This window comes from Thamnophis sirtalis, unplaced genomic scaffold, assembly GCF_051295495.1.
Source record: "Thamnophis sirtalis isolate CommonGarterSnake01/CBP01778 unplaced genomic scaffold, rThaSir2_p1.2 scaffold_1, whole genome shotgun sequence".
Lineage (NCBI taxonomy): Eukaryota > Metazoa > Chordata > Lepidosauria > Squamata > Natricidae > Thamnophis > Thamnophis sirtalis.
Window position 1 is genome coordinate 179017713 of NW_028261381.1, and position 15935 is coordinate 179033647.

At 38.3% G+C, this 15935-nt stretch overlaps 1 protein-coding gene across 1 annotated transcript in view; it reads right to left on the reverse strand.

Annotated features, from left to right (window-relative positions):
* LOC148049933 (vomeronasal type-2 receptor 26-like) overlaps positions 1–15935 on the reverse strand; it is a 33442-nt gene extending 17507 nt beyond the window's left edge. Inside the window, exons 1-3 of the mRNA XM_087705539.1 lie at positions 15775–15935; positions 14125–14416; positions 11641–11859 (exon numbers count right to left, since the gene is read on the reverse strand). Of these exons, the coding sequence (XP_087561665.1) occupies positions 11641–11859; positions 14125–14416; positions 15775–15935 (672 nt within the window). The remainder of the gene's footprint in view (positions 1–11640; positions 11860–14124; positions 14417–15774) is intronic.

The following is a 15935-nucleotide window of genomic DNA, read 5'->3' on the forward strand; positions in this document are numbered from 1 at the left end:
TTTGGAAAGAATTTAAACTACTTGGACTAATTTAAAATTAGTTTAAACTGATTTAAACTATTTGGAGTCAGAAAAAAGTGTTCTGCTATGTTTTGAAGTCCAAGCAATTTTGTGAAGCTTTTGTCCTAGGTTGTTGGCTATGAAGAAACTCTCATATTTAATCCTAGCAAAAACCCAAACAAGAGATCTGTGGAGGCTTGGTCCTTCCAATATTGGGACATAGCCAGTTTTAAAATAAACAGAGAGAAAAATGCTGGTTTAAAACAGGACTAAGGATTATGAAATTTTAGAATAGATAGGATAGGGTAGGATAGGATAAGATAGCATAGCATAGCATAGCATAGAATTAGAATAAAAATAGAATAAGATAATAATAGGATAGGATAGGAAGGAATAGAATAGAATAGAATAGTAGAATAGAATAGTATAGATTTTGACATACAAAAAATTGTACTTCAATGTCTTACTGATTGAGGAATGATGAAATGTTTGTTTTAAAAGAAATAAAACTTTTGAACCTAAAGAATAGTATAGATTACAATATCAGAGTTGGAAGGGACCTTGGAGGTCTTCTAGTCCAACCCCCCACCTAGGCAGGAAACACTACACCACTTCAGACAAAGAGATATCCAGCATCTACTTTAAAACGTCCAGTGTTGGAGCATTCACAACTTCTGGTGGCAAGTTTTTCCACTGATTAATTGTTCTGTCAGGAATTTCTCCTTAGTTCTAAGTTGCTTCTTTCCTTGATTAGTTTCCATCCACTGCTTCTTGTTCTGCCCTCAGGTGCCTTGGAGAATAGTTTGACTCTCTCTTCTTTGTGGCAGCCCCTGAGATATTGGAAGACTGCTATCACGTCTCCCCTAGTCCTTCTTTTCATTAAACTAGACATTCCCAGTTCCTGCAAACCTTATTTACGTCTTTTAGCCTCCAGTCCCCTCATCATATTTGTTGCTCTTCAAATTTTGATGAAGACATCACATTTTAAGGTGAAGTAAAAGGTCAAATACCCAGAGGTGATATTCACATTTTTCCCTAATGGTTCTCTGGGCTTGATTTGGTGTGGGGGTCCTGTGACTGAGTGGGCATGGCCACTGCCCCCCAGTCACATGATTTGCCAGAAATGGTGTAGGGTCTCCTGGTTGAGCAGGGGGGGGGTCAGACTGGATGACCTATAAGGTCCCTTCCAACTCAGTTAATCTGTTAAATTTAGTAGCTGGAGCAATGGGGTTCTGCTGTGAGCAAGAACACACACTGATGGTTGATTGGCACCAGAGGGCTGGTTCCTGCATGAGGCAATCTGCACTGTGATTGGTTGCTCTGGGTGTGGAGGGGGAGTTTCCCTTTTTCCCGCCTTTTTCTTCTGTGGGCCCTGATTTACCTCAGGTGTTCCCATTTGCCTAAATGTCTAGTTTTCTGTATATATAGTTGTAAAATATATTCATTTTTTAGATATAAATGTGTGTGTGTGTTTATGTATATGTATTTGTTTTCTGATTATATACATAATTATATACATAATTTTCAAACATACAAAATACACAAAAACAAAACGTAGGCATAAACTACCTTTACACAATACATTGGAACTTCATGTTCCTTCTTATCACAGTTTCAAATTGATACCCTTCTCCTTCTGTTAATTCCCCTTTTAATATATTTCATTTGAGTTTCACCATTTTTAACTCTCTTATTTTATTCTTCTATCTGATATGTTGGGTGATTACCTCTAATAAGCTTAAACTCTTTTGAGTGCATCTATACATGGTAATCCTCCTTACTTCTATTTTGGGCTTTATTGGCTTCTTTCATTGACCCTTGTTTTTTTCCTCCAACACCGCCCCCTAGAGTCGGGAACGACTAGCACATATTTGTGTAGGGAACTTTTACCTAAAAAATATTCATTTCTATGAAGCTAAAAGTTTGTGTCAACATTTCTGACTCCATTGGGACACCGGCTGTGCAATTCCCTGACATATACCAAAAGCCAAATACCCCTTATAAATTATGTAATGTAGTTTATATAATAAATTATCTATGGTGACTGACTTTTGTGCTACATACACACACACACACACACACACAGTATATATATAGCATTCCATGTTTCAATTCTCTTGCTACATTCCCCTTTCTATGAGAATTTATTTTCCTGATAGTGTTGTAAAACTCATCTTCAGCTTCCCCACATGCCAAAAATGTCAATCTCAGAGCTTTATGTGGTATCCCAGGACTCTTATCAAAGCTGCCTCCTATTACGCTGTCAGCTCATCTGATATAGCAGGATATCTTTATCAAAAAAATAAGGGCAGGTTACAGAGTAAAACATAATTTTGGAGTGCAGTTTTTCCCCAGTGCTCAGCTTCCTGAAGATGCTGGTTTTGGGGTTTCTCTGTTGATGAAAATGTAACCAAATTTTGGTATCTCATCAAAAAGCTCTCAGTGCCATTTTGTCTTTGGTTCTTTCTTTCCTTTCCCCCTGTAAATCAGGAAACTTTTCCCATTCAGAACACTTGGTGCATGATTCTATGTCCTTCTCTTTGTAACCAATTTCTTTGTAAATTAATTTGCATCAGGAAAGGTGACCATTTTCTCTCATGATGTTCAGTGCACGTTTTTTTCCTCTACTACACTGTTGACATTCTCAGCACACATGAAAAGATAATGTACACATACAAAAGAGCGAGATTTCTGGCTGATAGACACGTCAGTCTTTCTAGAGTTCCAGTATAAAGTGGTGGAAACTGTCACTCTGACACTGAAAGTCACAGTAATCATGCAAATGTCCAGTGAATAGACAGGGCCTTTTTCCCACAGCAAACTGACCAGGCCAACTGGAGATGAAGAGATCCACGTCTCTTGGAAACCTATCCTGAGGTCGTTAATAATGAAGAATTATTGGCCATTTTTGATCCACCATGAGAATTGGCCCAAGAACAAAGCACACTTGTCTGTTCTGAAAATCTCGTTGAAAGTTGGGAAAGTGACCTGATCTCACATCACCAATTTTTGTAGCCAAATGATTTTTCCCAGAGTTTCTGATTCTGGTTGTTGGCTGTAGGTGGGTCAGATGCAAAGGGGGAGGGGGGGGGAGAATTGGTGAGGAGTTTTAAAGGATCCCAGGTACCAGGCTTGATGTGAGAAAGGTAAAAACTATCCTGCAACACACTCTCCCCCAACTTTACAACAGTGCTGGACAGAAATTCCTTCTAAAAGGGAATTAAATCTTCACAAACATTCATCTTAATATATTCATATAAAGCTGCTCCAGGAGAAAAGAAGAATTACAGATGTCACAGAAGCTGAAGTGGAAGAATGAAAGACTGAAGGCGGGATAAGAAGATCAAATTGGAGGGGATGAAAAGGGTAGAACCACTTGGGAAACTGAACTCAATTTTAGCCATAAAATCATGTAAGTTCCCCATTGCATCTGGAGAAAATCAAGAGGTCAATAATATGTATATTTTATTTTCTAATATACAGGGGATACTGTTAAGATGTTTACATTTAGTAGCTGGAGCAGTGAGGGGTTCTGCAGTGAGCCAGAACACAGTGATGGTTGATTGACACCAGAGTGCCAGCTCCTACGTGAGGCAATCTGTGCTGTGATTGGTTGATGTGGAGGGGGAGGGGGAGTTTCTCATTTTTCCTGCTTTTTTCTTCTGTGTGCCCTGATTTACCTCATGATGCTTCTGTTTGCCTGGCTGTCTAATTTGCTGCATATATAATTGTAAAATAGATTCATTTCTATAAAACTACAAGTTCTTTGCCAGGTCAAGAGGTTTATGATGAGTGATGATATCTTTCCCACAACAGTCAACAATGAAGAAAATCCACTTCACAAGAAAAATGCAGTAGACAAACGTTTCTGGCTCTAACTAGTTTTTGGATAACTCTCCTTGAGAGTTTCAGTGAGCCTGACATCTTGAGAAATCTTCCTGCCTCTCTTGCAAGAAAATGTTGTCCGTTAAATAATTGAAGATATGATGTGACTAATCACAAAATATTTCTTAATCAGTAACAATCACCCATTCTTTTATTCTTTTTTTTTTTTAACAGAACTTTTTTATTTTTCTTTAAAAAAAAACACAAATATGTCATCATTTGTCAATCATTAAAACATTGAAGTACAATTTTTTTTGTTGTGTGTACCCCTCCCTCCCTCCACCCCCCACCCCCCCTCCTCCTTCCCCCCCCCCGACTTCCCAGAACCCGTACACGGTATGGATTTTTAACTAACACAGTCTAAAATCTATTGAGAAAAAAGAAATAAAGAAATTAATGACATTCTAGATTGACCTTAGCTTCTTCTTACTGAACTGACTTTTAACAGTTTAAATCATTTCTGATCTTAAGCATAGGCTAACTGGAATTTCTTAGTCCCGTATTTATTTTGTATATAGTCAATCCATTTTTTCCAGTCTCGTTTATATCTCTCATTTGAATGATCTTTGAGATATGCCGATATTTTAGCCATTTCAGCTAAGTTTGTTACTTTCAATGTCCATTCTTGGATTGTAGGCAAGTCTTCCTTCTTCCAATATTGCGCCACCAACAGTCTTGCTGCGGTTATCAGGTGCAGAATCAAATTGGTCTCTACCACTGTAAAGTCAGTACATATACCTAGTAAAAATAACTGAGGAATAAACTTTATCCTTCTTTTAAAAACATTTTGCATGACCCACCATATTTTTATCCAAAATGCTTTAACCTTTTGGCAGGTCCACCATATATGATAATATGTAGCATCGAGAGAACCACATCTCCAACATTTAGGCTGTACATTCGGATACATAGAAGCCAACTTTTTAGGATCTAAATGCCATCTATAGAACATCTTGTAAAAATTTTCTCTCAGATTTTGAGCTTGTGTAAATTTCACATTTCTTACCCAAATTCTTTCCCATGTATCCAACATTATTGGTTCCTCAATATTTTGAGCCCATTTTATCATACAATCTTTAACTAATTCTGTTTCCGAATCCATCTGTATTAATACATTATATATCCTCTTTATATGCATTAAGCTTTGATCTCTTATTTGTTTAAACAGATTATCCTCAACTTGAATAAAGCCAATTTTTTGATCTATTTTCCACCTAGCCTGTAATTGCCCATACTGGAACCATGTTTGAACTACCTTCTCCTCTTTTAATACCTCTAAAGATTTTAATTGTAATACCCCCCTTTCCGAGGTAAGAAGCTGTCTGTAAGTAATTCTGTCCTGTTTTTGTGCTGTATTCATATTTTCAATTGCATGTCTAGGAATTGCCCACATGGGTATCTTGTCATTTAATTTATATTGATATTTCTTCCAGACCCGCAATAAAGCATTTCTTAAAATATGACTTTTAAAGTTCTTATCCAATTTTTTGTTGAATAACAGGTAAGCATGCCAACCAAATACCAGATCGTGTCCCTCAATGTTCAATATTCTATCATTGGTTAAATGAATCCAATCACTAATTACAGATAATGCCACTGCATCATAATATAGTTTTAAATTAGGTAGTTTCAATCCTCCTCTCTCATGTACATCTTGCATTATTTTCATCTTTACCCTCGGCTTCTTTCCTGCCCACACAAATTTGTTGATACCCTTCTGCCATTCTAAAAGGTTCACATCTTTTTTAAGTATAGGTAACATTTGGAAAAGAAATAAAAATTTTGGTAAAATGTTCATTTTCACTGCCGCTATCCTGCCCAGCAAAGATAAGTGCAATTTCTCCCATTTTTTCATCTCTGTCTGTATGCTATGCCAAAGTGGTTCATAATTATGCTTATATAATTTCCCATTTGAAGTTAAAATGTTAACTCCAAGATATTTAACTTTTTTAACTACCTCACATCCTAGCATCACTCCTAATTCTTCCTTTTGTTTAATATTCATATTTATAGCTAATATTTTGGTTTTTCCTAAGTTTATTTTAAAGCCAGACACTTGACCATATTGATTAATCGTATTCATTAAAACCATACTGGATTCCTGCGGTTGTTCCAATATTATGACCAAATCATCCGCAAAAGCGCGGACTCTATATTCTTGCTGCCTAATCTTGATCCCTTTTAAACCATCCAAGCCCCGTATTTTATTCAACAATACTTCCAAAGTTAAACAATAATGGGGACAAAGGACAACCCTGTCTTGTACCTTTTCCAATTTGAAAAGAGTCTGTTAAACTTCCATTGACTATGATTTGTGCTGTTTGCTGTTGGTATATTGCTTTAATTGACTGTAAAAAATTGTCTCCTATCTGCATTTTTTGCAATATTTTCAGCAGAAATTGCCAGTTAACTCGATCAAAGGCCTTCTCAGCATCCAAAAATATAAACGCAGCAGGGATCTGGTTGTTCTTTCCCAAATATTCTAATGCATTAATAATTAATCTGACATTACTTTTCATCTGTCTCCCTTGTATAAAACCTGTTTGGTCCGTATGTATCAATTGTTGAATGACCAACATTAACCTATTTGCTAATATTTTAGTAAAAATTTTATAATCTACATTCAGTAATGAAATGGGTCTATAATTTTTGGGTTGAGTAGTATCTTGATCTTCTTTGGGTATCAAAGATATAAATGCTGTCTTCCAAGATGGAGGGACTTTACCTTCCGTTTGAATCTTATTAAATAATTCTCTAAGAGGTTCTACCATTTCTAACTGTAAGTTTTTATAGTAAACCGCTGTCAAGCCATCTGTACCTGGTGCTTTCCCTGACTTTAATTGCTTAATTACCTGCAGGATTTCCCCCGAGGTTATTGGTTGATTCAATTTTTGCCTGTGTTCTTCTCTAACTGAAGGTATTTTCTCCTTGTCTAAATATTTGTCTATGTCTAAACCATTAATTTTATCCCCTTTATACAGTTCTGTAAAAAATTCCCAGAAAGCCTTTTGAATCTCTTCCTGTTGGAACACCTCCTTCCCTCTGTAAATCAGTTTAGATATATTTCGAGTTTTCCTTTTTTTCCTAATCTGATAAGCTAACCATCTGCCAGGTTTGTTTGCATTACAAAAAGTATTGTGTTTTGCATATAATAGATTAGTAGCCACCTGGTCAGAGATCAACATGTCAAATTGAGATTTTAATATGTTAATAGCTTCCTTAACCTTTGTATCGTCTGGGTTCATTGTTAACTCCAGCTCTTTTCTCTTAATTTCCTCTTCCAGTTCTGTTCGTTTTAACCCTTGCTTATTTCTATGTGTTTTATTTATATTCATCAAAACTCCTCTCATATACGCTTTGCTTGCGTCCCATACAAATTCCATAGATGTACCCTTATTCATATTCAAAACAAAATATTCAGATAGTAATTTTTTACAATCATTAATATAGTTTTCATATCTAAATAAATTTTCATTCAGTCTCCAAGACCTTCTTGCCTGCACTACCCTTCCCAACTCCATCCAAACTGGGTTATGGTCCGAAAGGACCCTAACTGCAATCTTTGTTTTCTTGACCCTAGAAAGCAAATCGTTAGTGGTTAGGATAAAATCAATCCTTGAAAGGGATTGATGCCTGTCCGAGAAGAAAGTGAAGTCATATTCCTCTGCATTTCTTTCTCGCCAAATATCTCTCAATTCAAAATCATCCATAATGTCAAAGAAAGATTTGGGTAACTTTGCTCGCATCTTGGTATTTAGGCGGGAAATCTTCTTATCTCTCTTAGTGTCTATCACTCCATTCCAGTCACCCAATAGTATACAGGAACTATAGTCCCACTGTACTAATTTAGCATGAGGATTTCTATAGAATCTATCTTGCTGTTGATTGGGAGCATAAATTCCCAAAAGTAATGTCTTTTTCCCTTCTAAGATTAAGTCTAAAGCAATATATCTTCCGAAGGGATCTGCTTCTATTAATTCAGCTTTCATATCTTTTCTTAAGTATACAACTATACCATTCTTCTTTTCCATAGCAGAAGCTGCAAAATGTTGACCAAGTTTTGAGTTGATCAAATATTTTTGATCAGTTGACTTGATATGAGTTTCTTGCAAACAAATTACATCGTTCTTAAACTGTTTGAGATAATGAAATATTTTCTTCCTCTTCTGTGGAGAGTTCAGTCCATTGAGATTCCATGTTAAAATCTTAGTTGTCATTTTTGGTTGGTTGAAGCATTTTTAGAGCTTCCTGCACGGCCTGTTTAACCTTAGGTCTAGCTCCTCCCATTGCTTCCAGATTTGTTGTTGTAGATCCTTGATCGATGGCCGATGATTGTTGATGCTGTTGCTTTTTAGCTTGTTTCTCCATACGTCTAGTAGTCATGCGGCTAGGTCTTGGTTCCATAGCACCTTGCACTTCTAGAGAAGAAAGATGCTCCATCTTGTCTGATGGTTGTGTAGTTTGCTGTCTATCCTGTCTTTCTTGTGGTCTTTCTCTGGGTCCAGATGGTGCAGGGTGTCCGGCCTTCAATATATTATAATAAAAATCTCGGGCTTTCCATACAGAGTTGAGGCGGTACCTTTGCTTATCAAATGTAAATATGATGCCAAATGGTGCATCCCATCTATACTGTATCTGACGATTTCTGAGTTCTTCGACCAAAAAAGCGTAGTCTCTCCTGGCTCTTAACATTGGAGGTGGTATCTCTTTCAAAACAACCAGGTCTTGACCGCCAATTTGAAGCTTAGTGTTATAAGATGCTTGCAGTACCATATTTCTAAACTCTCTTGTAGTAAAATATATAACGATGTCTCGAGGAAGCTGCTTCTGCTTTGCCAGCCAGGAGTTGACGCGGTAAGCTTTGTCAATTTGCCAGCCTTGATTGGTCCCTGGTCTTCCCATCAGGCGGTCAAAAGCTTCCGATAGGATCTGTTTCAGGTTCTCCTGTTTCTCCTCACGCAGCCCCCTTACTCTTAATGCGAACTCCATTTGTCGGTACTGTATCATAATAATTTCTTTTTCAGCATTTTCCACTTTTTGTTCCACCACCTCTGTTTTCAATGTCAAGTTAGCATTGGCATCATTAAGAACCTCTAAAGTATCTTCCACTCCAGAAATATGCTCTGTTAATACAGTTACAAGACTCAGCATGTCGTCTCTAATTTTATCAACCTTAGCATCAAATTTCTCATACAGCTCCTGTTTGAGTCCTTTTATTTCACTTTTAATTTCTTCTTTCATTTCTTTGAAGTTTGAGATGGTCTATTGAATGATAATGCATAATTTAACTTACACATTGAGATCTCCATCTTCCAAAGTGCTTTACCATCCACATCAACTAGGAAGAGCTCCTGGGGAATTGAGACTATATCATTGCCAACTACATCAAGAACCCAAATAGGACTGGAAGGGACCTTGGAGGTCTTCTAGTCGAACAAGTAGGAAACTCTATACCATTTCAGATAGGTGGCTCTCCTATCTTTCCTTAAAAATCTCCAGTGATGAAGCACCTACATCTTCTGAAGTTAAGTTAATTTTTCTCAGGGTTTCCCCTTTATTCTAGTTTGCTTCCCTCTTTGATTATTTCCATCCATTGTTTCTTGTCTTGCCTTCTTGTGCTTTGGAAAATATGTTGACCCCATTCTTTGTGGCTGCCCCCAGACCGATTCAATCACATCGATTAGGCCTCCTCCGAATCCCATCTTCTACCCAGTGCAAACTGGCAACTACCCGGAGGAGGGCCTTCTCGGTGGCTGCTCCGTCCCTTTGGAACGAACTCCCCATGGAGATTCGGACCCTCACCACCCTCCAATCCTTCCGCGCTGCTGTAAAGATCTGGCTGTCCCGGCTGGCCTGGGGTTAAGATTATAGCCCCACTCGAATTGTGTGATTGTTGCATTTTTCTTTTAATATGCTGTATTGTTTGTTGTTTCCCCCTCCCTTTTGAATTGTGAGCCGCCCTGAGTCCCCTTAGGGAAAAGGGCAGCATACAAATAAAGGCAGAAAAAAAAATAGCACTTAGCAATAGAAATTAGACTTACTGTATATACCACTTCATAGCGCTTTACAGCTCCCTCTAAGTAGTATACAGAGTCAGCCCTTTGCCCCCAACAATCTGGGTCCTCATTTTACCCACCTCAGAAGGATGGAAGGCTGAGTCAACCTTGATACTGGACCTTGAAACTGGAATACAGCTAACATGTCACCTCTAAATCATTTTTCCCCTAGACTAGCCATATCCAATTCCTGCAACCATTCTTATGTTTTAGTCTCCAGGGCTCAGCTTTTCTCTGCACTTTTTCCAAAGTCTAAACATCTTTTTTGTAATGTGGTGACCAAAACTGGATGTAGCTATTAGCCCTGGGAGTCATGTTTTTCTTTGGAGCTTCAGGGCTGCCACATTTAGAGCCTGGGAAAGCAGGAGGAGGGATTACAAGGAGAAGTGGAAGATTAACCACAACAACATTCCTCTCCTTGGGAATCAAGGATAGCTGCCCTGCACCTGGATAGGAGTGACTGGGGATTGTCTCTGGTTAGAGTGAAGGATTGGGCCGTGTGATGAACTAGTGGGTGCAGGGTGTGGATCATTGACTTTCTTTTGGGTGGGGAAAAAGTGGAACTCTCGCCAATATGACATCTCTAATAAAATTGAACTTTGAGGAATTGCCAGCCTTGGGGTCTTATTTTGTTAGGGGTGTTTCTTGGAACCCTGACACAGTATTCCAGCTGTGATCTTACAAAGGCTTTATAAAGCGGTACTAATATTTCATTTGATTTTGATTCTATACTTCTGTTTATACAAGCAAGGATTGTATTAGCTTCTTTTTGTCTGCTGCCTCCCACTGTTGGCTCAGGGTTAAGTGATCGGCCAATAGGGCTGCAAGGTCTGTCTCTCAGTTAATGTTTTTGAGCCAGGTTTCACATCATCTGTACTTGTACCTTTACTTTTTCCTTCCTATGCGTAAAACCTTGCTTTTCTCTACATTACATTTTGTGTTGTTGGATAGGGTTCATTCTTCAAGTCTCTCAAGATCTTTTGAATCCTGAGCTTGTCTTCTGGGGTGCTGGTTATTCCTGCCAGCTTAGTGTCATTTACTATTCCAGTAAATGGTTGTCTTTGGTTGCCAGGCTGTCAGTCGTATGTCGAGGAGAAAAAAAGAGGAATATTTTTTCTTCTAGCTGTTCGAGCAGGGAGTCCCTCTGTATCCCATCCTCATCGCCAGTGTAGAAGTCTGGACCGACAGAAAAGTCAACAGACTGGCTGAGGTAAAAAGGAACACTTCAGCACCTTCCTCTGCTTGGCAGCTATTTATACAGGAGCTTTCAAGCAGAACAACCAATAATAACAGAGTAAAAAGCCCACTTACAGTCAGGCATGTCTTATCCAATAGGCATGAGCCTTTGGTTGCCGGGCTGTCAGTCATATGTCGAGAACTTGTGGCTGGTCGTAAGTTGAGGACTTAAGACCGGTCACAAGTCAAGGACATTACAGTCAGTGCAAAGACCAAACTGCAGCCACCATCATCACCCTGCAGTCCATATTCCTGCAATTATCTGCTCCCTCAGCTGACCTTCACCATATTTTTGCTCATGATGAAGCGAGCCCAGTCAGGCTATTTGGGAGGGAACTGTTGTCTATATGAGGCTTTTTCTGAAGAAGTAAACCACCATGAGTGACCTTGGGAAGAAAGCTTTATGTATGTCCTGGAACAAATGAACCTTTTTCTGAATTCAGGACATTTCCTTCCAGCCCACCTTTTTGGCCCAGATGATTGCATTAGAGTTGATGGTGAAATCCTGGCCTTGGGAAACCCTGGGATCCATTTGCCCAACTTTCATGTAGACAAAAGATTGATTGGGGAGGAAAATCCAGTTGAGAAGATCGTAACAAGCAGACATTGGTCCGTTTTCCAAGAAAGAGACTTCATTTCCATGACTGTTATTGAACTTGATATTCTTCAAATAGGCAAGAAGCTGAAAGAAAAGAGAGCCTTGGAAAGTGGAGTAACTAAAAATGAGACATCATGGATTCTATCACTCTCTGCCGACAAATATTTTAGGAGATAATTACAAATCTTTAAAACTAGGCATGTTAGCTTAATGAGTGATTGGGAGCAGCATGAAATCATAGGAATCTCACATTGGAGAATTATAGATTGACCCCACCACTACAAAAATACTCTATTATTGTGTGTTTTTTCTGACTACTTCAAATTCACTTTAATAGAATAATTATGACATATAAATATTTTAATGTCCTACTCCAAATGCAATTCTACAGCTGCTGAGATACTTATGCTTCCATTTTTAATCAAAGCATTAATTGTTTGCTATTTCATAATTTAGTTTATTTTTAGATGTAATTAGAAGGGCAATACAGACCTATTTAACAAAATTAAGGAAGAAATGTCCATGGAAATTTCTAAGGATCTGTGGACTGAATAAAATTCGGAAAAATTACCTGCCATGACTGAACATTTGTGATCCTTTTTCCAAGCCTCACCATGGCTGGTTGTGCTCCTGATCCATGCATTGTATGTAGTGCATGTGCCACAGCATTAATGGCATTGTAGATGTTGTAACTTTCACCTGTCATGCTTGTTTCAAACATGTAAGATGGCACATTCTTAAAATTCTCCTTTCCTGTACAGTGTTTTTCCCCCTTTTTAAGGATCACTCCTGGTCTGTGGATCTCGCAACCAAAAATCCTTTCCCACCATAGAGGGAGAAAGACATCTCCTTGAGGGTTCAAAGGGTCTAAAGAGAGAAGGGCATGCCTGAATTCTGGGATATCAGGGCTTTGATCCCTGAAATGCAAAGTACCATGGAAAGGTTTTAGATACGCCAACATTTCGTGAGATGCGCTTATTTCCCAATGGGAAGTCAGGATCCAAACAATTCTAAGTGTGAAAATTCTTTTGGTTTCCAAAAAATCGAGAGATAGATATATAGTTTTAATACATTTGGATTCTCCAAATACAATAATGACCTCAGCTTTATCCCAGGTTGGGATTAAAGAAATACATTTTTCTGCTGCTAAATAAGCAGATACAGATTCCAACAGGTGAGTGAAGGCCAGGCAGATCTCCTTCTCCTTCAGCATTGGCACCAAAGTAGAGATGAAAAGTTCTCCATTGTCATTTTCAGGGGCCACCAGCCCAACCCAGTTCCACTGGAAATACAGGAGCAGCCAGACTAAACCCACATACTGAGGAAATTCATTGGGGCTGATCCGGAAGAAAGAAGGGAAAACAGTTCTGTCTCCTTGAGTAAACTTGAGAAAGTGAAAACCAAACTGCAGAAAAGGAGATTCATAATTTTTAATGACAATAATTTATAGTGATGTTAAGGGTCAGTATCAGTAGCTTTTTGCCCTGCCAGTTCAATTGAATCACTTTGAATGGAGTGAGAGGCTTCCAGTTACAATGACAAATTCAGATTTCAACAGGTGTATGAAGACCATAGCAATAGCACTTAGACTTATTTACCACTTCACAGTGCTTTACAGCCCTCTCTATGTGGTTTAAAGAGTCAGCCTATTGCCCCCAAGAATCTGGGCCCTCATTTTACCCACCTCAGAAGGATGGAAGGCTGAGTCAACCTTGAGCCTGGTGAAATTGCAGGCAAACGGCAGGCAGCAGAAATAGCCTGCAGTATTGCGCTCTGCCATCGGGGCCCATGCAGCTGAATGCTTTTTCTTTGCTATATGTAAACAAGATTTGTTCATTTAACAAGTATACTTTGCAAATGCACTAAAACATACAACTTTTCTTTTTATCGATCCCTTCCCTTTAACTGAGCTATTTCTGGACCCCACAGTTCCTTGTGATCTGCTTCTTTGGAAGACTTGTGTGGCTATATGTTTCAGCTACACCCTCAGCTGTGGTGGTCTTTAGAGTCCTCTTGCACATTCAATCAAATTGTGCTTAACATTATGACAAAACCTTGTAAAGAGTATAACTGACACAATCTGACTGGCACTGGCATATGAGAAGCCAAGGAAATATACCATCAACCTTATTCACACAATAAACCAGACTGAAGCATGGTTATGTTTACAAAGAATCTGTTTGGAGAGAATTCATCCAGGAAAGCATTTCAGAAATTCCTTATTCCTCATTCACACACAAAAAACCCCTCAAACACTTAGTCCCAACTTAATTTGGTTTCATTTTTGGGTTTTATGTTTGCATCTCTTCCGTCTCCGCTCCGAATTGGTATCCTATGGAACCGCCTTACCTGTGGAACCTTGAAGATGCTGAAGATGGAGGCCATCTGCCTTGAGTCCTGGGAGGTGAGGCCTCCAACAACAGAGAGCAGATTGTTCTGCTTGCCACATTTGTAACCTGGAACCATCTGGCCTCGCGTAGACAGAAGAGAGAGGCTGTTCCAGGAAATCCTCCTAACAGTCTCCTTATTATCATAAATATGGAAGCCAAGGGTGATGTTGGGAAGCAGAACCAAATCCTTGTTGATTTTTGTGAGTGCATGTACCAAGGCCAGAAATAGCTGATAATTCTTGAATTCAATGCTATAATGAGAAAACATTAAATAGTATAAAATAATAATATTATAAAAGTACATAATATTAAAGGGAAACTTTTGTGCAGTGTGGAACTTGCCTTTCCTTGATTGGGTTTGAATGGGTGTTTGCCTGGACTTTGAGGTGGTGAATGTATTTGTTTTGAGTCTTTGGACAAAAAAATATGATTAAGAAGATTATGTGAATGGACCATCCACATGAAACCATGATCCATGTAGAGAAGTATTCAATGTGATAATGAGAAAACATTCAAAAATTTTAAATGAAAGCTTTTAGAATAGAAGAGAATAGAATAGAGTAGAAGGGAAGGGAAGGGAAAAGATGGGAATAGAATAGAATAGAATAGAATAGAATAGAAGAGAAGAGAAGAGAAGAGAAGAGAAGAGAAGAGAAGAGAAGAGAATTATTTATTGACCAAGTGTGATTGGACCCACAAGAAATTTGTCTTTGGGGCATATGCTCTCAGTGTACATAAAGAAAAATAAAATAAAATAGAATACGTTCATCAAGAATTCTAAGATACAACACTTAGTGATACTCATAAACAATCAAATTATACTTGGAAACAAATAAAACTATATAGATTTTAAAGATACAAGAAACATGGTCATAGTCATAAGTGGGGAGAGATAGGTTGTAGTAGTGTTGGCCTTTCTTTGAGTGTGTTTCTCTTCTCCTGGAACTTTGAGGTGGTGAATCCATTTGCTGTCAGCCTTTGGATGAGAAAATGTGATTAGGAAGATTATGTTGATGGTACTGAAAAACACATTTGCAATCCTAAGCAGCCATGACTCATCGCATGAGAAATATCATAAATCCCTTTGGCCTTATGAGTTTTCTTTTGAAAGCTGTTTTGGCTCTGGAACTGCTGCTGTTCACAATGCTCCATGAGGCAGATTCACTAAAGGCCATTACAAAATACCACTCATGATTCCAAAACGGGTGTCTATGGAAATTCCCAATCGTCCAGGGCATGGTTTTCCCAAAGATGCTTCTCAAAATACAACTGGACTTTGATTCTTCTTTCTTGCAGTTTTTTTTTCTGATCCAAGAAGCTTCAGAATTGAAGTCAGAACTGAATAAACTTCTTGGATGAGAAGCAAAATATTTTTAGGGGGGAAAAAACCTTTCCTCATTAATTATGCTGTTTATCATCTTCCTGATGAAACTGGAAAATTCTCCCCTATTTTAGAAGAATGCCTCTTTATCCTGGAAAGCACTGAAGGATTCTAAACTGCAGCAGAACCTGCAAACATCAGTAGAGTATTAATTTATGAAAGGAGTTTCCTGAATCCCAAACAAAGCAGAATTTTTTTCTAATCCATTCACTTCCAAGTGAAACTTACCTTATTGTAATTCTTGTCCTTGATGGCTCACGGTCAAACTCTATCATTTCAAAGAGAGCAAACTTTTCCAGGAACAAATTCCCGCCAATAATGAGATCCCCAGACTTGTAGTAGTCCTTTACAATTCGCAGAGGATTCCTTGCTACACATACGGTTTGCAT